Below are 22,220 nucleotides of genomic sequence, written 5' to 3'. Positions count from 1 at the left end.
GATCGTGCCAATCAAAGAAATACTGTCGCAGAAAATAATAAATTCTGCGATTCAGTGCATCGTGGCTGAGATGTCACCAGGATCCCATCTGAACAGAAACACCTTTAATTACATAAACTCTGATGTATGTATTCAACTTAAAATACCCTTCAGACAGCAGTTCATTTGAAATCCCACTCATTCCTCCTCTAGGAGATAGTACACATCCTCTGCTAAGGGTGAACTCCATGTGATCATTGCTCCTTGTGAGCTGAAATACGACGTGTTTCCTGTGATGCTGAGGTACAGTAGTGTGTGTGGTTCAGCAGCAGCTCTGCTATGGGTTCTGTGCATGACACAGAGTAGCTCCTCTTCAGTACAGAGAGGCAATAATTTAGGGCAGAAGCTCATTGTCGCCCCCTACTGGTCCACTGGCACTATGTCCCAGAATAGTGCCTCCCCCCTCAGCACCTGCAGTAGGTCCCAGCTGCAGCAGTGCAGCCTCTGTGCAGTCTGAATGAGGGAGGTTTTTGTACGGCTCTGTATCACTGTGTGAATATATATTTACTGTTGATGTAGTGAATACTCTGACAGTAATAATCTCCTGCATCATCAGCCTGGACTCCAGTGATTTTCAGTGTAAACTGAGTCCCAGATCCACTCCCACTGAAACGATCAGGAATCCCAGTCTGGCGAATTGTGGCAAGATAAATCAGATTTTTAGGAGCCTGCCCAAGTTTCTGCTGGTACCAGTGGAGCCAGTTGCCACCGTGAACGCTCTGACTGACCGTACAGCTAATAGAGACAGTGTCTCCCAGCTGAACAGACCGAGCTGTTGGATCCTGAGTCAAAACTATATCTGCCATTGCTTCTGAAAAACAAAACATGGAAATGGATGTCAATGCACATTAATATTCTCAAACACTGTGCAATATTCTGGTAAATTTGACTATACATTTATGAAAATGCTGTGAACAAAGTTGCTTTGTTAAAAGTTAGGAAATAAAATATAGCATGACGAAAATCCAAAGTTAAACTGGATCCGTCAATCTCACCCTGAGCAAAGAGTCCCAGCATCACCAGCAGTAAAACGTTTGACATCATCATAATGCTGCCTGTGTCAGTGTCTGTGAAAGGACTGGTCAGCCACTGATCAGTACTGGGGGTCTTAAAGTGTGTGGAGTAGTGAGGCAGGACAGGTATGCAAAGCCCCTTCCTCTATACAAATCCTGTCACACACAGTTAGAGGAGCTCTGATGTGTGAACAGCAGTAGGTCTGTAGAGGGCTGGGACATGTGCACTATTCACTGATGTTTTTACACAGTCAAACACTAAAATGACGATATTATTGTTTTTGACATTGTTCTGTATGCTTTCATGGCAGGTTCATTACAAGAGTTTGGAAAGTGAATAACATCCATCAGGTACAGGGAATGATTAATTTACAGAATATCAATATATAACTAATGAAAAGTGAAATACTGTAAACTGTCAATGTTCCCTATTTTCACGCAAAAGACCTTCTTTCTCAGTATCTAGTGAAGTTGTATTTTTACAACAAGCAATGAAGATGCTTTCTTTTTCAATATTCAAACAACAGCACCAACCTTGAAAAACGTATTCTACATTTTAAATAAAGATTTATTATCATTTTTGTCCCAAACAGTAATTCCTCCCTGAAATCTGGAGAGCACAGAAAATCCTGCTCTTTCCCATGTGCTGCCAGCAGCCTCTAATTTTCATTTTGCTCTCAGCCAGCTGAGCAGCACAGCCACTGAATCTGGGAGCTCACACTGTGCAGCTGGTACAGGCAGACTGCAGGCACACAGTCAACCAGAGGAATCACTCTGTCCTCAGAGAGGGACGACTGAGCTGAATGAATCCCTCCCTCCTAAGGTGACCATGCAGATAATGATGTGTTCCCTTCTACACAGCGGCTCACAGGATTGGTCAGCAGTGCCTATCAGACTGTAGTTTGTGCTCTTTTAGTATGGTGATAGAGGATCAGATCAGAAGCAGCAGTGGAGCTCTGATTGGTCAGGGTGTGTAACAGCAGCCTGTGTGATGTGTGCTGGGAGAGCTCTGGACTGAGTGACTCCACTGTGATGGACTGCCTGCTGTTTACTGCTGATTCATGCTGTGATATCTTGTATTAAACGTCTTAAGAATAAATTTATTTAAAAATGTGATATATTATGTCAGTGCACTGTATCAGAACAACAAATGTCGATTGGCCAGGGTGAGATTATGAAGCACAGTCATTGAAAATTATTCAAAATTACATTCCTTATTAAAAGTTTGGATACACTGAAATTAAAATACATGATAATCATTAATCATTTTTAAGATAATCAACCATAGCTCGGTGTTCCAGATCAGTGCCTCAGCACCTGCAGTAGGTCTCAGCTGCAGCAGTGCAGTCTCTGTGCAGTCTGACTGAGGGGGGTTTTTGTACGGCTCTGTATTACTGTGTGAACACCCAGCTACCACTGATTTCATGTGCACTCTGACAGTAATAATCTCCTGCATCTTCAGTCTGGACCCCAGTGATTTTCAGTGTAAACTGAGTCCCAGATCCACTCCCACTGAAAGATCAGGAATCCCAGACTGGCAAGTTGTGGCAAGATAAATCAGAAGTTTTGGAGCCTGACCAGGATTCTGCAGGTACCAGCTGAGCCAGCTGCCCACACTCTGACTGGTTGTTCAGCTTATAGAGACAGTGTCTCCCAGCTGAATAGAACTACATCTGCCATTGATTTTAAAAAAACAAATCATGGAAGTGGATGACAATCATAATAATACTGACAAACAACATGCAATATTCTGGTGGATTTGGTGATACAATAAGGGCATTTTTTGTAAAAACAGTTGTGTTGTGAGAAGTATAAAAGAAAATGTGAACTATAACCAAAATCCCAACTAAAAATAGATTTGCCTTTCTCACCTTGTACAAGGAGTCCCAGCATTACCAGAAGTAAAAAGTTTGACATCCTCATAGTGCTGCCTGTGTCAGTGTCTGTGAAAGGACTGGACAGTCACTGATCCGTACTGGGGGTCTTAAAGTGTGTGGAGCAGTGAGGCAGGACAGGTATGCAAAGCCCCTTCATCTAAACAAATCCTTTCACAAACAGTTAGAGGAGCTCAGCAGTGGGTCTACAGAGGGCTGGGACACATGCACTGTTCACTTCATTTTTTCCAGTACAACAATAGAACGCCAACTTTACTGTTTCTGACATTGTATTGTATGATTAAAGATGTGTAACTGGTTCAGACATGCTGAATATGACTTATGATTGTGTTGAATAAATTCACGTATTGTGTCCATTGATGTCAGATTCATTGCAAGAGTTCAGAAAGTCAAGGACATCAGACAGGCACAGGGAATTATTCAATTACAAAATATCCATACAGAATTAATGAAAAGTGAAATACTCCATTAATGTGAATGTTTCCTGGTTTCAGTCAGAAAACTTTGCTTCTCTTTATTTTCTGCAGTTGTATTTACACAACAAGCAATCAATCAAATCAAATCAATCAAATTTTATTTGTATAGCGTATTTTACAGCAGTTGTCACAATACGCTTTACAGACAACCCTGGCCTAAACCCCCACAGGAGCAAGCCTAAGGCAACAGTGGCAAGGAAAAACTCCGTGTGGCAGATGGGACGAAAACTTGGAAGGAACCAGGCTCAAGGGGGAAACCCATCCTCCTCTGGTCGGCTCAGGGTGCCAACTGGTGACCAGCATGTCAGCCAGTTTTATAAGATATGTGATGTGGCTCAGATGATGGGTGGGGCCGGGTGGCGGAGATGGGGAACAGCAGGTGGCGACAGATGTGGGCAGGGTGGAGGCAATGACAAAGAGGGGCTGGACCGCAGAGGTGGGGGAGATCAGATGACTATCGAAGCACTCTCGAGGGTTGGGGCAAGAGCCCCTCCGGCAGCGTGGGGAAGAGGGCAGAAACGGCAATTAGGGAATTTGCAATATAGCAGACAGTGAGTAAGGTGGCAGTGGTATGTATTGGGGGGACCCCGCCAGGAGTAGAATATGGCTGCATATCTACTAGGACAGGGATGGAGAGCCCATGCAGTCATGAGGGGTAGACAACCATACCCGCCTATAAAAGAGCCAGCCCATGTAAAGTCGGGTCACAGCTGATTGACAGGTGACAGTAAGGAAAGGATTGCCACCTACAAAGCTCTATGACTACAGGCTACACCCTGTCTCCAGACTACAACTGATTGTAAGCCTGAGCATAGAGGTGCATTTTTAATCTAGATTTAAATATTGAGACTGTGTCTGACTCCTTTAGAAATTTTGGAAACTGGTTCCACAGTAGTGGGGCCCTGTAGGAGAAAGCCCTACCACCTTTTAGGTTTTTGGAAATTCTTGGGACTACCAAATAGCCTGCGTCTTGGGATCGGAGTTACCTTGTGGGCTTATAAGGTAGGAGCAGGTTAGATATGTACACAGGTGCACGTCCATGCAGAGCTTTAAAAGTCAGGAGCAAAACCTTGAAGTCTATTCTATGCTTAATGGGTAGCCAGTGAAGCGATGCTAGTACTGGTGTAATGTGCTCATACTTCTTAGTTCTGGTCAAGATACAAGCAGCTGCATTCTGCACAAGCGGGAGACTCTTTAACGAGTTATTAGGGCAGCCAGAAAGCAGGGTGTTACAGTAACCTACCTAGACGGAACAAACGCATGGTTCATTTTTTCAGCATCCCCGACTGACAGGAAATGTCTAATTTTAGCTATGTTGCGAAGCTGAAAGAAGGCAATTCTGGATATGTTTTTTATATGGGTGTCAAAAGATAGATCAGGATCAATGGTGACACCAAGGTCTTTAACGACCATATTAGGTTCAGCCAAACAACCATCACAGTTTAAGGTGAGAGTAGACAATTTCTCCCTTAATATTTTGGGACCTAAAACCAACATTTCAGTCTTGTCTGAATTTAAGAGCAGAAAATTTGAAAGCATCCAAACCTTGATATCTACAATACAGGCCTCTAACTGTGAAAGCGGCAGTGCTTCGCCAGGTTTCATTGAAATATAAATCTGGGTATCGTCCGCATAACAGTGGAACTCTACGCCATGTGCCCGGATAATATTGCCAAGTGGTAGCATATATAGCGAGAAGAGTACTGGTCCTAGTACTGATCCTTGTGGAATACCTTATTTCATTATTGAGGAGCTGGACTCTTCTTCTTTTAATTTGACAAACTGTTTCCTGTCACATAGGTATGATCCAAACCATGCGAGTGCCTGTCCATAAAGTCCAACACAGGCCTGAAGTCTGTCCAGTAGAATGCCATGGTCAATTGTGTCAAAAGCTGCACTCAGGTCAAGGAGCACAAGAACCGACACAGAGTTACGGTCGGCTGACAGTACGGGGTCACCATTTATATCCACATGTATGTTGAAATCACCAACAATTATGACCTTATCCGCTAAAATTGCAAGGTGTGATAAAAACTCAGCAAATTCCCTTAAGAAATCAGAGTAAGGCCCAGGTGGCCTGTAAACAGACACAAGAAGAAAGGACTGCCCGCTAGCACTTTTATTAGCTAGATCGGGCTGTACACAGTTAGTAATAAGAACTTCAAAAGAGGAGAACATATATCCATGCTTAGGCGCTAGACTCAATAAGGACTGATAAATAGCTGCAACGCCTCCCCCTCTGCCTGATGGACGTGACACCTGAGTACCTATGAAACCCACAGGAGACGCTTCATTAATCGCAACATATTCATCAGGTCTTAGCCAAGTTTCAGTCAGACATAATACACTGAGATTATGGTCTATTATCAATTTGTTGACAAGATCTGTTTTTGGAGTGAGTGATCTAACATTTAATAGTCCACTTTTTAAGGATGGTTCACTATGATTAGTAGCAGCGTGCCGTGTTTTTTATGACAATTAAGTTATCCACATCAATTCCACGGTTAGCTTTATTATGCGGTACATTAGTGAGTGCCATTGTTTCAGACTGACTGTGGCCAGATATCCTGCTGGGTTGATGCACAACTAGCTCTGTGTCAGCCAAGGGGTTGACGGAAGGGATTCAGTCGATGGGGAGAGCAGTGTTGCTTGAGCAAATCGCTGTTGGCCGTCCGGGCACCAGTGGCTTGCCCCCTGCGCACGCCTATGATTGGATCTCCTCCACCCCTTTTCAGTGTGTGCGCAGCTCTTGTGGCTGCAGTGTGAAACAAAGCAGCTGGGTGGTACTGTGTCGTTTTGAGGAGAAATGTGAGCTGTCACTCTCCTGAGCTGGCAGTAGGACCATATATGAGCATGCTTGGACATAGTTTGCAAATTAGGCATACTGTCACGGTACGGGTAGGGGGGACCCAAACGCAGAGGAACAAAAGACAAACTCAAAAAGGGGAAAATTAACAAAGACTTTACTAACAATAGGCAAACAAACAGGGAACAAAGGCCACAATGGGCAAAAACACAAACTCATAAAAAATCGAAATAAAACAGAAAACAAGAGGAACTCACAAACACGGGCAGGGCAGAACACAGACAGGGCAGAACACGGGAAGGCAGAGCACAAGGAAAGGTCAAACAAAACACAGGCAGGTATAATCGGTCTGAAACAAAACACAAGTCAGAACAAACACAGGCAGGTAAATACGGTTTGCAAACAGAAATCGGAAACAAACACAAGGAACCAGCACCCGAGTCAAGGGAACAGAGAACTTAAATAGACAAGGGGTAACAAGACACAGGTGAACTCAAAAAACAATCAAACCAGAAGGAGGGGATAACAAGACACAGGTGGGAACAATGATGGAATAACGAGAACCAATAATACAATTAACAGGGGGGAACAGGACACAAAACAGAAGTGCCGCCATCTGGCGGCCCAACAGGGAAAACGCAGACAGGAACACCGGAACATGACAGCATACCAAATTTAGTGCAATTGGAGATGATGAATTTAAAATTGACTGCACAGCGAAGACATCAGTTTGATCCCATCTGAAAATAAATACCTTTAATGACACCAGTTATCATCCATCCATCCATCCATCCATTATCTATACCTGCTTATCCTGGGCAGGGTCGCGGGGGGGGGGGGGGGGGGGGGGGGGGGGGTTCTGGAGCCTATCCCAGCATGCACTGGGTGACATGCAGGTAACCAGTTATCATCTATGTATTGAATACATAATCAAAATACCTTTCTGAAAGAAATTAATTTGAATATCCCTCTCATTCCACTTCTGGGAGAATGTTCACATACTCTGATATTGGGTGAACTCAGCCAAACCTGGTCATCATTGTTGCTTGTGAAATGATTCTATGTGTTTCCGGTGATGTAGTGGTATAGAAGTATGTGTGTTTCAGCATCAGCTCTGCTATGGGTTTTGTATGTGACACAGAGCAGCTCCTCTTCAGCACAGAGAGGTGTGCATTCAGGGCTGTGGCTCATTGTCGCCCCCTACAGCCCAGCTGTAAATACTGGTGTTCCAGATCAGTGGCTCCCCCCTCAGCACCTGCAGTAGGTCCCAGCTGCAGCAGTGCAGTCTCTGTGCAGTCTGACTGAGGGAGGTTTTTGTACAGCTCTGTATCACTGTGTGAATATACTTTTACTGTTGATGTAGTGGTCACTCTGACAGTAATAATCTCCTGCATCTTCAGCCTGGACTCCAGTGATTTTCAGTGTGAACTGAGTCCCAGATCCACTCCCACTGAAACGATCAGGAATCCCAGACTGGCGTTTTGTGGCAAGATAAATCAGAAGTTTAGGAGCCTGACCAGGTTTCTGCAGGTACCAGGAAATATGGTCATTGTTGAAAACGCTTTGACTGGCTGTACAGCTGATAGAGACAGTGTTTCCCTGCTGAAGAGATTGAGCTGATGGAGACTGAGTCAGAACTACATCTGCCATTGATTCTGAAAAAGAGCACAAGGAAATGGATGTCAGTACAAATCAATATAGTCAACCACTGTAATATTCTGGTAACTCTGGCCAGACAATAATGGCTCTGTTGTGAAAACAGTTATGTTGTGAAAAATAAACAACAAATATGTGAACTATAACTAAAATCCCAAGTTAAAATAATTCCATCTTTCTCACCTTCTACAAAGAGTCCCAGTGTAACCAGCAGTAGGAAGACCGACATCATCATATTTCTGCCTGTGTCAGTGTCTGTGAAATGACTGGACAGTCACTGATCAGAACAGGGGGTCTTGAAGTGTGTAGAGCAGTGAGGCAGGACAGGTATGCAAAGCACCTTCCTCTATACAAATCCTGTCACACACAGTTAGAGGAGCTCTGATGTGTGAACAGCAGTGGGTGTATAGAGGGCTGGGACTCATGCTTTACTCACTGCTGTTTTTATCCAGTTGAACACTCAAATGTCAATATTATTGTTTCTGACATTGTACTGTATGATATTAATAAATATGTAACAGGTGAAGACAGGCTGATCATGAGATATAATTGTAAAATATGTGTTGAATAATTTCACATGTTGTATGCTCTGATGACAGGTTCTTGACATGAGTTCAGAAAGTTATAGACATCAGTCAAGCAAAAGAATAATTCTGTTGTACTACAGTTATATCAAATGAATTAAAATTAAATACTGTAGTATTGTGAATGTTTTCTTATTTCAATAAACAGACCTTCTTTCTCAGTAATGAATGTAATTGTCCAACTGCAATCACACACGCATGTGCAATTGTTATATGTAAATAGATCCATAGCTTACTAATGTGTGATTTTGTGATGTAAGCCTATTCATGCTGTTTTATGTGAAGTAAAAGTTTTCAAGGTAATAACCGATTAGAAAAAAATGGGTGAAAGGATATATTTTATATATTCATTGGTTTTTTGACACAACCACACCATTTTTAGAAACATGACTATCAAGCCAATCAAAAAAAATATTTCACAGAATTATGCATAACTGACACTTAGGTTCCTTCCAGGACAGCTGAGATGTCAGCTGAATCCCATCTGAAAAGAAACACCTTCAGTTACATAAATTATTGTGTATGTGTTGAATACATGCTCATAATACATTTCTGGAGGCAATTCATTTGACACCTCACTCATTCCCCCTCTGGGAGAACGTACACATCCTCTGCATTTGGCAGAACTCAAAAGCAATATGGTGATCATTGCTGCTTGTGATGTGTTTCCTGTGATGTTGTGGTACAGAAGTGTGTGTGTTTCAGCAGTAGCTCTGCTATAGGTTCTGTATGTGACACAGAGCAGCTCCTCTTCAGCACAGAGAGGGGTACATTCAGAACTGAAGCTCATTGTTGCCCCCCTACTGCCATGTTGTAAATACTGGTGTTCCAGAAACAGTGACTTCCCCCTCAGCACCTGCAGTCGGTCCCAGCTGCAGCAGTGCAGTCTCTGTGCAGTCTGACTGAGGGAGGTTTTTGTACGGCTCTGTATCACTGTGTGAGCGGCGTGCTATAACCCTGCTGACAGTAATAATCTCCTGCATCTTCAGCCTGGACTCCAGTGATTTTCAGTGTAAACTGAGTCCCAGATCCACTCCCACTGAAACGATCAGGGATCCCAGACTGGCGAGTTGTGGCATAATAAACCAGAAGTTTAGGAGCCTGACCAGGTTTCTGCAGGTACCAGTGGAGGTTGCTGCCCACACTCTGACTGGTTGTACAGCTGATGGTGACAGTGTCTCCCAGCTGAACAGACTGAGCTGCTTGATCCTGAGTCAGAACTATATCTGCCATTGATTCTGAAAAACAAAACATGGAAAAGGATGTCAAAGTACATTAATATTCTCAAACACTGTGCAATATTCTGGTGAATTTGACTATACATATATGACAATGCTGTGGATAAAGTTGCTTTTTTAAATGTAAAGAAAGAAAATATAGCATGAAAATATAGCATAGAAAATCCAAAGTTAAACTGGATCCGTCAATCTCACCCTGAGCAAAGAGTCCCAGTATCACCAGCAGTAAAACATTTGACATCATCATAATGATGCCTGTGTCAGTGTCTGTGAAAGGACTGGACAGTCACTGATCTGAACTGGGGGTCTTAAAGTGTGTGGAGCAGTGAGGCAGGACAGGTATGCAAAGCCCCTTCCTCTATACAAATCCTGTCACACACAGTTAGAGGAGCTCCGATGTGTGAACAGCAGTTGGTCTGTAGAGGACTGGGACACGTGCATTATTCACTGCTGTTTTTACCTAGTCAAGTATTTGAAAGTAAATATTACTGATTCTGACTGCATGATTATAGATGTGTAACTAGTGAAGACTGGCTGAATATGAGGTATAATTGAGAAATATATGGTTAATAAATGTAGATATTGTGTGCACTGATGACAGGTTCATTACAAGAGATCAAACAGTCAGGGACATCAGTCAGGCACAGTGAATTTTTCATTTACTGTATATCTATACAGAATCAATGAAAAGTGAAATACTGTATTACAGTGAATGTTTCCTGATTTCCAGACACGTGCTCTATTCACTGCTGTTATTATCTCTTGTGAGGCAGGGATTGGATGCCCCGCCCAGCTTCCATCTCTCTCTCTCTCTCTCTCTCTCCCTCTCCTGTCACCTCTCCTGATCCCCAGTGTGTGCAGGACCATGGACAGCAGCCGCTGGCCAGAGTGGATCAGCCCAGTCAAGGCCCTGGAGCTACAGCAACTATCCAACACCTGGGAGCAGCCTGTCTTCCAGGAGAGGCTCCAGCTGCAGCACATAGAGGCTCCCCACCGCCAGATAAAAGGTCCACTGCCCAGATCCTGGGGACTTCACTCCGGGACGGCTTCACTAGTGCTGTGTGATCGTCCCCACAGATGCTGACCCAAGCCTGTGTCTCCCAGCTGAGCACACACAGAGTCAAGGAATACACAGAGGTCTTATTGTTTACTTTTACGGACTGGGATCTGTCAGTGACACAAGATTGAAACTTCCACTTTCACGTCAGTCTTATTATCCCTGGTATAGAACTGGCTCTGATCAAGACAAAACTCTAAATTAAGTTAAAGTGGCCATTGTATCAAGAATATTTTCTGTTTAAGTTGTGTTCAAAATGAGGTCTGAGTAAGACTAAGAAAAATTCAAATTAAAAAAGGTTGAATGATTACCTGTATGGCTGTCCATGGCACTGAATTCCTCTGGGATTCGACGATAGCAGGAAACTATGACGCTTTCCAAAGAGGAGGTGAACAGCGCTCCTCTGCTCATCTCGCGCTACTACACCTGTCACAGTCACATCATTTATCATTTCACCTGAATCGAAGAGCATTTGTCACAGAATGTATTTTGAAACATATTTAATATTGATGACTCGTACACCGAAACGGCTTGCGTTGATAAGCTTTCCGAACATCTTCATTGTCGTTCCACGATTCTCCAGCAGGGGACTTCCTAAGGCTACACATGTCTGACGGATCAACAGTGTGCACAACAGGCAGGTTTTTGTACAGCCGGTTAATCAGACTGAATCACTGTGGTGGACTTTCGGTGGCGGGACCAAACTGGAAGTCGGCAGTAAGTGGCTATACAAACAAGGCTTTTCATCATCCGCAGAAATATTAGAAGATTCTATCTGTTTTAATACATTCGTTTTACATTACGTTTCTGCGGGTTGTTTGCATTTTACATTCCACATTCTATTTTCTGCCGGCTGAATCAGTCGTTGAGCTAGAAATAAAATAAAAGATATTCATGTGAAAAGCTCAAAAGAGTACTATACATTTGCGTCGGATACATACAAATCCAAGTACATGCAACATTTTTTTTACAAGCGATACCTTTGAAAAGCTGCGTGAAGTCGTAAAGAATGGAAAAGCCAACGGTCGGCTGTGTCTCTAGAGTGAGAGGTTTTTGTACGGCGCGTGAATGAGTCTGTATCACTGTGGTACACTTTCGGTGGCGGCACGAAACTGTCAGTTGGACGTAAGTAATTCTCTTCCACATCCCTCACTGTCGATGTTTTTGCCTTCCTTTTTTAATATGCTGTAATTTTCCGACGTTCGATGTCGTGAATCAAAATTGTAATTCTGGAGATGCGTGAATGAAAACAGAAATGTTAGTCAAATGATGTCAAATACTTTTTATTCTAGCCCATTTAGATTTCAGGCAGTTTGTCTTCATCGTAGGCCTGTTGATGTTTAGATGACCGACCTGCAATAACTTTCTATTTTTTTGCGCTCGAGATGAACTAAATTAAATTGCATTGGCTACCTTGCCGTCGGCAGGATCACTTTGTAGGAGAACGTAATTTATGGCACAGTCTGCAAAACGACAATCTCTTTCTCATTAATGTAGAATAAAATAGTGTTGTCCACCTAACCCTAATGTAAAAATTTTTAATGATTTAATCAGAGTTATTTATTTTTCACACTTGAAAATGAAATTGGATCATCTACTTCATACACTTTGTCGTTTGTGTTGGTTATGAAATCCGATCGTTTTATTCATTCAAATTTTATTTTAATTTAGTTTATTTGCGATCGCATTATTATATTACGAATGTTGTTACATTACAGACTTATGTTCTGATGTCATAACATTCTCTAGTCTACAGTATATTATGTTTATATTTTTGATTTTTTTTAAAAAGCGAGGAATTTCCAATGCAATGAAAATATTTACCAAATGCTTTTGATAACTTGATGTAAAAGTTTTATGAAAATTGTTTCTTGCTGCCGGAGTGCGTGTTCAGTTCATATACGTGAGGGAACACAACGGGAACCTGGTGGTTCATTCTATATGTTTTCAGCGTGAATATCAGTATGTATCCATTCTTTTGCAAGACGTTCTGCGTATTGTATTGTGTCTATGGTGGGATACTGAAATAATCGACAGTTCAAGCTGCAAAAGTGGAGTACATTGAAAGTGCTGCACTAGAAGCAGTTCTGGTTGTGATGAAGAATTTAATCATTAAGTACTACCGTCACGATAATGGAATGCATGCAGACAGAACCTTTAATAATGCCAATGTACTTTATATTGTAGAATATAAAGCAAATGCAAATAAAGTCTATTCAGACATTCCAAATTAGTTGTAAGTGATAACTTCTGTATGACAATTCACGTCTCAGTCTCATTGCAAGGACAGAATGATTGACACATGGGGGTGGGGGGGGGGGGGGACGTGTTCACCGTCTGACCTCACTGTCTCTGCCGTGTCTCCCAGGTGACACAGTCCCCGCCCTCACAGTCCTGCCCCCCTCCAGTGTGGAGGTGAAGCAGGGGAAGGCCACATTGGTGTGTCTGGCCAACAAGGGCTTCCCGTCAGACTGGACTCTGCGCTGGAAAGTGGACGGTACCAGTAGGAGCTTGGGCGTGGCCGGGAGCGCCGGGGTCCTGGGGAAGGACGGCCTGTACAGCTGGAGCAGCTCCCTGACTCTCAGTGCGGATGACTGGATGAAGGCGGGGTCACTGACCTGTGAGGCCACAAAGGGCTCCCAGTCTGCCCCCCCTCAGACACTGAGGAGAGCTGAGTGTGCTGAGTAGGGCGGGTGCAGGCCCAGCTCACACACTCTGATCACACTGTGTTTACCCTGCTCTGCTCTCAGCCTCTCTGCTCCTTACTGCTGCACACTGAGCTGGGCCTGTGTGTGAATCCTTCCTCCAGCCTGAGCTGTCACTGCTAATGTCTCACATGTGCTCTGCTTGTGTCCTCAACAAATATGCATACCTGCCTTCTTATTTGTGTTTGTGTGATTTTGGCAATAGCTGTTAGATAAAAATCATTGACATAATAAAGATCTTTTGAAAAGTTATTGTTTTACTGGCTGTTATTATAAAAAATAGACTTTTGTGCTCCTGGTGTTTTTGTGCAAAATCTGTAGTGATTCCAGCAAGAGGCCAGCCCTCACTCTGATGAAATCACAATTACATTCTTGCCACTGAAATACTTTTGGAATACTCCCAAGAATTCAAATACGATAATAAAATAGAACTTTTTCTGTTAATTGAAATAGAATATATTTTATTTATTGAGTCAGTGGTTTTATTATAAATAGGTTTCCATTCCTGTCTGTACAGTATATTTGACACAAATGTATTGAGAAACCATTTAGAAATATTACATGAGTTTTCTTTTCATGGAAAATACAATTATAATTAATTACAAAAATTAGTATATACCAATTCATAGGGGACTGAGACCAGATGGAGGTGATGAGAGGTTGTGTGTGAAATCACTGATCTGGAATCAGTTAAAGAGGGGCAGTCCCAGCTCTGGAGGCCTGCTGAGAGGAGCAGTGATGTGTGAGCGCGCTCAGTGCAGTTCTGTGCAGCAGGATGTGTGCTCTGCTCACACTAACCCCCTGGGGACGGCCCAGACACCTGGCCACAGTGCTGCTCTACTCCCAGATTGAGTCAGTCCCACTGAGGGACAGCAGAACCAGCCTGCCCCGCCCTGCATATGCAAATCTGAGTTTCACCCCCACAGCTTGCAGTTTCTCAGCCCAAAATACCCCACCACTGAGACAGCTGTTTGAGCATGAGGAGGTGGAGGGCTCATTTTCATAGTTAGCTAAAAATAGGATGTGGCTGTACCTTACGCCTGCCTTAGCGTGAATCTTAGATTAGAGATTTCACATCTGAGGGGACTTGCACTCTTATTTATCTGTGCAGAAAAATAATGTGATACTTAAATTTAAAGTTTAAGTATCACAATATAAGAAAACGTAAAATGTCTATTATCATAAATACTGTGAAATCTAAAAATTCAATTGTGCATTCAAGTGAGAAAATATTTTTTAAATGAAGATTAGCAGCCAAGAAATAATTATGGTTTCATTTTAAATGCAACAATGAATAAAGTAAAGAAGAATGCATTCTCAATTCATAAATATTTAGAAAACAACATATTCAAAAATTTGATGATTACAATTTTTATTTGTATTTCATATTCTCCAAAGATTGTCGAAAAAATGGTATTTTCTGCATTGTAAAATTTTCAGTGGCTCCAATGAGTGTTTTAGCCATTTAGTGTTTCCTTGTGATTTCATGGAGTGAAAAATTTAATTGTATCTGTTCCACTTCTTGAATGGAGAAAAAGAGGTCTCCATAACTATAAAATTATTGGTTAAAACATTATTTTGGAGTAAAATAATTGAAATTTTATATTAAATTAGTCCTGTTCCATGCAGCAGCAGGTAAGAGTGCACCTATTTCTTCTCCACTCAGATACTTCTGCTGTTTGGTGCATCAGAGGGGTCTCTTACAGTTGGTGACCTTGACACTTGACGGGTATCTGAGGGGTTTTCTTACACTTTTATATATTCCATCCTTCAAATTTCCAGATACACAACACTGCATTTATTCAGCAAACACAAACAGGTTTTGATAATACTAACCCTGTACTGACCCCATGCCTGAAATATAATGGATACCTGTGCAACTGAATACATTAAGCTCAAGGGATATCAATTCAAAATGAATGCATTGATATCTTTTGAGTTTAAAATGATCTAATTTAATAATATGGGAGCTTGTTATGGAATTCTGTCCATGCTGTATCATGCTACGTTGTGGTTAAATTGAATAACTAATAACAAAATTTGAAACTTAAAATAATATGATGATCGTGCCAATCAAAGAAATACTGTCGCAGAAAATAATAAATTCTGCGATTCAGTGCATCGTGGCTGAGATGTCACCAGGATCCCATCTGAATAGAATCACCTTTAATTACATAAACTCTGATGTATGTATTCAACTCAAAATACCCTTCAGACAGCAGTTCATTTGAAATCCCACTCATTCCTCCTCTAGGAGAAAGTACACATCCTCAGCTTTTGTGTGGACTCAGTACACCCAGGTGATCATTGCTGCTTGTGAAATGATACTCTGTGTTCCCTGTGATGTTGTCGTACAGAAGTGTGTGTGGTTCAGCAGCAGCTCTATTATAGGTTCTGTGTGACACAGAGCAGCTCCTCGTCAGTACAGAGGCGTGTGAATTCAGGACTGTGGCTCATTGTCACCCCCTACAGCCCAGCAGTAAATACTGGTGTCACAGAACAGTGCTTCCTCCCTCAGCACCTGCAGAAGGTACCAGCTGCAGCAGCGCAGTCTCTGTGCAGTCTGACTGAGGGAGGTTTTTGTACGGCTCTGTATCACTGTGTCAGACGAGCTCCTGCTCTGCTGACAGTAATAATCTCCTGCATCTTCAGCCTGGACTCCAGTGATTTTCAGTGTAAACTGAGTCCCAGATCCACTCCCACTGAAACGATCAGGAATCCCAGACTGGCGACTTGTGGCAAGATAAATCAGAAGTTTAGGAGCCTGACCAGGTTTCTGCTGGTACCAGTTGAGGTAGTGGTAGGAGCCAATTGTAACACTCTGACTGGCTGTACAGCTGACAGAGACAGTGTCTCCCTGCTGAACAGAATGAGCTGCTGGATCCTGAGTCAGCACTATTTCTGACATTGATTCTGAAAAACAAAGTAAGGAGATGATGTCAATGTACAATAATGAATGTAGATAAATATTGGAAATCAACATGCAATATTAAGGTTACTTTGACGAGATAACAATGGCAACTCAAGTAAAAACATTTATGTCCTGAGACGAAAGCAAAGAAACTGTGAACTATAACTTAAGCCCCAAGTTAAAATAGTTTTGTCTTTCTCACCCTGTACAAGGAGTCCCAGCATCACCAGCAGTAGAAAGTTTGACATCATCATAATGCTGATTGTGTCAGTGTCTGTGAAAGGACTGGACAGTCACTGATCAGTACTGGGGGTCTTAAAGTGTGTAGAGCAGTGAAGCAGGACAGGTATGCAAAGCCCCTTCCTCTATTCAAATCTGTCACACACAGTTAGAGGAGCTCTGTTGGGTGAACAGCAGTGGGTCTAAAGAGGGCTGGGACACGTACGCTATTCACTGCTATTTTTATCCAGACAGCATATTTATAGTATGCGTTAAGTGAATTACTTTTTTTTTAATTAGATTGCACTTTTATAGATCCATAATTTGTCACGGGTGACAGCATACTGACTAATATTCCAGAACATGTGCATTTATTAAATATCTGTGTTGTTTGTTTTGATAGATGTTTCAGTATCAGAAATAAAAAATTCAGTGACATTATGCATGCACAGGAAATGATTCAAATGTCATATATCCTTGTGAAAAGAATGTGTACTAAAACACTGTTATAGTGAGCTTTTCCGTTTGTCATTATGAGCAGGTCCTTCCTTCATATTTAACACTATAGTTTTCAGATGATTAGAATGAGATTCTTTGTGTTATCAGAGGGATTACTGTGCTAACTGTAGAAGGGAACTCTCTACTTCACTCTCTACTGCTATGTTCTTCAGTGTAGCAGTGGAACGCCCATTATTGCTTTTCGCTGATTTTTTTTTCTTTCTTTTTTCTGTCTGAGATTACATTTATTGAGTCATGCCTTCCATCTTCCATGCCCATTTTATCAACGTCCTCCAGTACTTTGTGAGAGCACAGAGAAACTGCACCTCCCATAATGCACATTCTCCCAGGAACCACTTGTTTTCCCCCACTGAAGATCACTCACTTACATGAACATGAGGAGAGTTTAAGATCCTGTTCAGCGTATATAGACAGACTACCCTGTTGTGTGGCTGCTTTAAACTGCACTGGTTCGGTCTAAATGCAATACCAGCCTGGGGTTTTTTTTTCACAAAGCAGGGTTACTGAGTTAGCTGGATAATTGTGCTGAGTAAAACCCGGAACAGCTCTTTTTACTTCAGTCCATGTGCCATATTTTGGATGGTACCGGGTTTTACTCAGTGCACTTATCCAGCTAACTCAGTAATCCTGCTTTATGAAACAGTGTCCTGTAGTTTCCTCTCCCTCATTATACTGTAGTGCTTTTCTATCAGCAGCAAAACAGAACTCTCTTTCACCACACTGTGGTCACACATTGTAATGGCAGCTTGTTTAATGCATAGAAGTTCAACCCATAGTGGTGTCACCTACAGCCATAGAATGCTGATTACTTGAATATTTGGAAGGGAGCACAGGGTCAATCCTGCATTACTTATTCAAATTTGGCCAAAATTAAACTTAAATTAGCCTTCAGTAAGCATGAAAATCCCTCCTATTGTAAATCATGACGATACTTAAGAAAAATGCTTTTGCTCACACCTGCATCCATGCAAATGAATGAGCGAGATTTCCTATGATGTATCAGTTTTATCACAACCAAGCGTGAAAGTGAAGTCAGTGCTGAAGATGGAGCTGAGTTTGGAGTTTGGGAAAGAGCAGGAGGAACACTGCTGGGGGGTGAGAGAGCCACTCTCATCACTGAATGCTCTGTAGCCGGTAGCTCATTGGTATTCGGTATTAATTTCCAAAGATGCTGTGCAACTACAGGACATGAATTATCCTAGAATGTTTCTGAGTCTCATCATCGAAATTAAGGGAACATTGACCAATGTCCAAAAAATCTATTTCGATCCTTAATTATAATTTACCCCTGGAAAAACCTCAAATACGTACAAGCTTTACATTCAAGATATTTCACTTGTGTGTGTAGAGTCCCACCTCTGGTCCAGTAAATGTAATCGAAATGCAATTCACCACTTCAGTCTTTTGTTAAATCTGTGCATCTTTTCCTACTATTTACAAAGTACTGATCTCTCAAGTGTATAAGTGCCAGTATCTCAAGTGTAGTTCTTCAATGAACGGTTAATGCTTATTTAATAAAAATTGATCTTAAGAGGAAGGTTTTGGATGTGCTCACATTAACATTTAGAGAAATGGTAATGAATATTAGAATATGTGAATTATTATTGCACAAAATTTGAGCAGTGCCCCTCAGTGTCACAGATCAATGCCTCCCCCCTCTCTCAGCACCTGCAGTAGGTCCCAGCTGCAGCAGTGCAGTCTCTGTGCAGTCTGACTGAGGGAGGTTTTTGTACGGCTCTGTATCACTGTGTGAACACCCAGCTACTACTGATATAATGAGCACCCTGACAGTAATAATCTCCTGCATCTTCAGCCTGGACTCCAGTGATCTTCAGTGTAAACTGAGTCCCAGATCCACTCCCACTGAAACGATCAGGAATCCCAGACTGGCGACTTGTGGCAAGATAAATCAGAAGTTTAGGAGCCTGACCAGGTTTCTGCAGGTACCAGTGGAGCCAGTTGCCATTGTAAACGCTCTGACTGACTGTACAGCTGATAGAGACAGTGTCTCCCAGCTGAACAGACCGAGCAGCTGGAGCCTGAGTCAGGACTATATCTGCCATTGATTCTGAAAAAGAAAAAAATGGAAATGGATGTCAATGCATATTAATATTTTCAAACAATTTGTTCAATTCTGATACATTTGACTAGTCTATGATGGCAACTTTTGTGAAAAGAAACAAACAAAATTGTGAACAACAAAAAAAATCTCAAGGTAAGATGGATCCATCTTTCTCACCCTGTACAAGGAGTCCCAGCATCACCAGCAGTAGAACGCTTGACATCGCCATAATGCTGCCTGTGTCAGTGTCTGTGAAAGGACTGAACAGTCACTGATCAGTACTGGGGGTCTTAAAGTGTGTGGAGCAGTGAGGCAGGACAGGTATGCAAAGCCCCTTCCTCTATACAAATCCTGTCACACACAGTTAGAGGAGCTCTGATGTGTGAACAGCAGTGGGTCTGTAGAGGGCTGGGACACACACTATTCACTGCTATTTTCATCCAGACAGCATATTTATAGTATGCATTTAGGGAATTAATTCTGAAATTAGATTGCACTTTTATAGATCAATGATTGGTCACGGGTGACAGCAGATTGACTAATATTCCAGAAAATGTGTATTTAATAAATATCTGTGTTGTTTGTTCTGATAGACGTTTCAGTATCAGAAATAAAAAATTCTGTGACATCATGCATGCACAGGAAATGATTCAAATATCCCTGTATATCCCTGTCAAACGAATATGTACTAAAACACTGTTACAGTGAGATTTTACTCTTGTCTTTATGAGCCGGTCCTTCCTCATATTTAACACTATAGTTTTCAGATGATTATAATGAGATTCTTTGTGTTATCAGAGGGATTACTGTGCTAACTGTAGAAGGGAACTCTCTACTTCACTCTCTACTGCTATGATCTCCAGTGTAGCAGTGGAACGCCCATTATTATTTTTCGCTGATTTATTTTTCTTTCTTTTTTCTATCTGAGATTATATTTATTGAGTCATGCCTTCCATCTTCCATGCTCATTTTATCAACGTCCTCCATCACTTTGTGAGAGCGCAGAGAAACTGCATATCCCATAATGCACAATCTCCTAGCAACCACTTCTTTTCCCCCATCGCAGATCACTCACACATGCAGGGCGAGAGTATAAGATCCTGTTCAGCTAATATAGACAGACTACTCTGTTGTGAGGCTGCTTCAAACTGCACCAGTTAGGTCTAAATGTAATACCAGCCTGGGTTTTTTTTTCACAAAGCAGGGTTATTGAGTTAGCTGTATAATTGTTTTGAGTAAACCCCGGAACAGCTCTTTTTACTTCAGACCATGTGCCATATGTTGGAGGGTTCTGGGTTTTACTCAGAATCAGAACCAGAATCAGAATCGTTTTTTATTGCCAAGTACGTTTACACATACGAGGAATTTGTTTTGGTCAACACACCGAGGCAGCCATCTGCGGCGCCAACTTACTAGATGAGAAATGAGAGAACAGGAGGAAGGAGGAGGGAAAAAAAACAGTCCTTTCAATGAAACGAGAGGGCACTCGTTTCATTAAAACAAAGAAAAACCTCAGCACATAGCAACATCATAAAAACATTACAAACATTACAACAAAACTCGAAGACTTGCACATGTGGTAGGGGGTAGGGTGTCGGGGAGGGGAAGTGTCGCAGCACAGACACTGGGGGGAGCGCGCAGCCGCTCAGGTGCATCGCATCAACCCTCAGCAGACTGCACTGTAACGGGGGAGGGAGGGGGGGTGGGAGCCAAGAAGGCGTTGAGTAGGAGGTGGTGTGTGTGTTACGTATCTTCATGTGCGTGTGTGTGTAAGTCCATGGACTTCATCTCCACCACAGTCTCAACATTGTCTCTGCCATCTGATACTGATGACGAGGACATGGCCATTGCCGTGGAGACGACCTCGAAGAGTCCTGATCCAGAGACAAAGTTCCATAGGAGCAGGGAGGTAGGGGTAGGGCCGAGCATCTGTCTGCATAACAATCCAGGAGAGTGGAGAGATATCAGCCTTCCAAGGCTGATGTGGGGGAGCCAATGAGGATAAGGATTGTTTTGGGTTCAGGCAGACTTCTGCATTTTTCGTCTACCTTTAGTCCTGTGGTTCTCTCAGCGTTGTTCCAATCATCCGAATTTGATGGCCCATTTCAGTGAGCCGAACCGACAACTTCTCCAAGTTGGTATCCGTCATGCGAATTTGCGATCCAATCGCATCCAGTTTGCGATTGAGCTCGCAAATCGCTTGAGTCTGAGTGTTGACAGCCCTGCCCGTTCCCTCAATGGCGGGCAGCTTCCCAATTAGTGCTGCCAACGCCTTCTGAACATTGCGATAAATCAGGATGCTGCCAGCTCCAAACAGCAGAAAGCCTGTTATCATAATTCCAATCAAGTAAACGTCTTCAACATCCTCAACGGAAAGGATCGACAGGCACACGACCATCCACTCCTTCCAGGAGTCCATTGTGTATCCGGCTGCAAACGTTCCGTCAGGGCAAGAGGGCTCTCCCTGACCCATTCTTCTCGTCGAGAAAATACTATCAATTGCTTTGAGAGACCAGTTGATCAGATCCATGATTTTAGGTTTCGGAGAGAAATGCAGAGAGAGGCTCCGGATAGTTCAGACAGAGACAGCACAAGACAAGAGAGCAGCAAGCAGGGGCAGATAAGGGCAGGGAGGGAGCAGAGGAAAAAGTGTCCGCCTTCGTTGAGAGCAGGAAGAGAAGTGCACTTATCCAGCTAACTCAGTAATCCTGCTTTATGAAACAGGGCCCTGTAGTTTCCTCTCCCTTATTATACAGTAGTGCTTTTATATCAGCAGCAAAACAGCAATCTCTGTCTCTGCCCTGTGGTCACACATTGTAATGGCAGCTTGTGCCATGTATAGAACAGCAACCCATAGTGGTGTCCTTTACAGCCAAACAACACATATTTATGAAAATTTGGAAGGGAGCACAGGGTCAGTCCTGCATTACTTATTCAGATTTGGATAAATTGTACTTAGTTTAGTCTTTAATACACATGAAAATTCCTCCTATTGTAAATCATGACGATACTTAAGAACAATGCTTTTTTCTCACTCCTA

General features: G+C 42.4%; 5 gene segments (V, D, J or C); 1 reads left to right on the top strand and 4 right to left on the bottom strand.

Annotated features, from left to right (window-relative positions):
- Window positions 1-7,344: 7,344 nt before the first annotated feature.
- Window positions 7,345-8,151, bottom strand: LOC118233517. The segment is given in 2 exon segments: window positions 7,345-7,884; window positions 8,069-8,151. Coding segments are annotated over 2 exon segments (378 nt in total).
- Window positions 8,152-9,399: 1,248 nt separating this feature from the next.
- LOC118233530 lies at window positions 9,400-9,996 on the bottom strand. The segment is given in 2 exon segments: window positions 9,400-9,707; window positions 9,903-9,996. Coding segments are annotated over 2 exon segments (360 nt in total).
- A 1,382-nt stretch (window positions 9,997-11,378) lies between these two features.
- LOC118233546 lies at window positions 11,379-13,721 on the top strand (the record flags this gene model as incomplete). The annotated part of the segment is given in 2 exon segments: window positions 11,379-11,481; window positions 13,133-13,721. Coding segments are annotated over 2 exon segments (423 nt in total), but the record flags the coding sequence as incomplete, so codon positions are not given.
- Window positions 13,722-15,909: 2,188 nt separating this feature from the next.
- On the bottom strand, window positions 15,910-16,634 carry LOC118234193. The segment is given in 3 exon segments: window positions 15,910-15,935; window positions 16,056-16,382; window positions 16,583-16,634. Coding segments are annotated over 3 exon segments (405 nt in total).
- A 2,226-nt stretch (window positions 16,635-18,860) lies between these two features.
- LOC118234191 lies at window positions 18,861-19,410 on the bottom strand. The segment is given in 2 exon segments: window positions 18,861-19,186; window positions 19,358-19,410. Coding segments are annotated over 2 exon segments (378 nt in total).
- Between the last annotated feature and the right edge of the window lie 2,810 nt (window positions 19,411-22,220).

Source organism: Anguilla anguilla, chromosome 8 (assembly GCF_013347855.1).
Source record: "Anguilla anguilla isolate fAngAng1 chromosome 8, fAngAng1.pri, whole genome shotgun sequence".
Taxonomy (NCBI): domain Eukaryota; kingdom Metazoa; phylum Chordata; class Actinopteri; order Anguilliformes; family Anguillidae; genus Anguilla; species Anguilla anguilla.
Note: the sequence above shows the minus strand (reverse complement) of the source record. Positions and strands in the feature narration are given on the sequence as shown.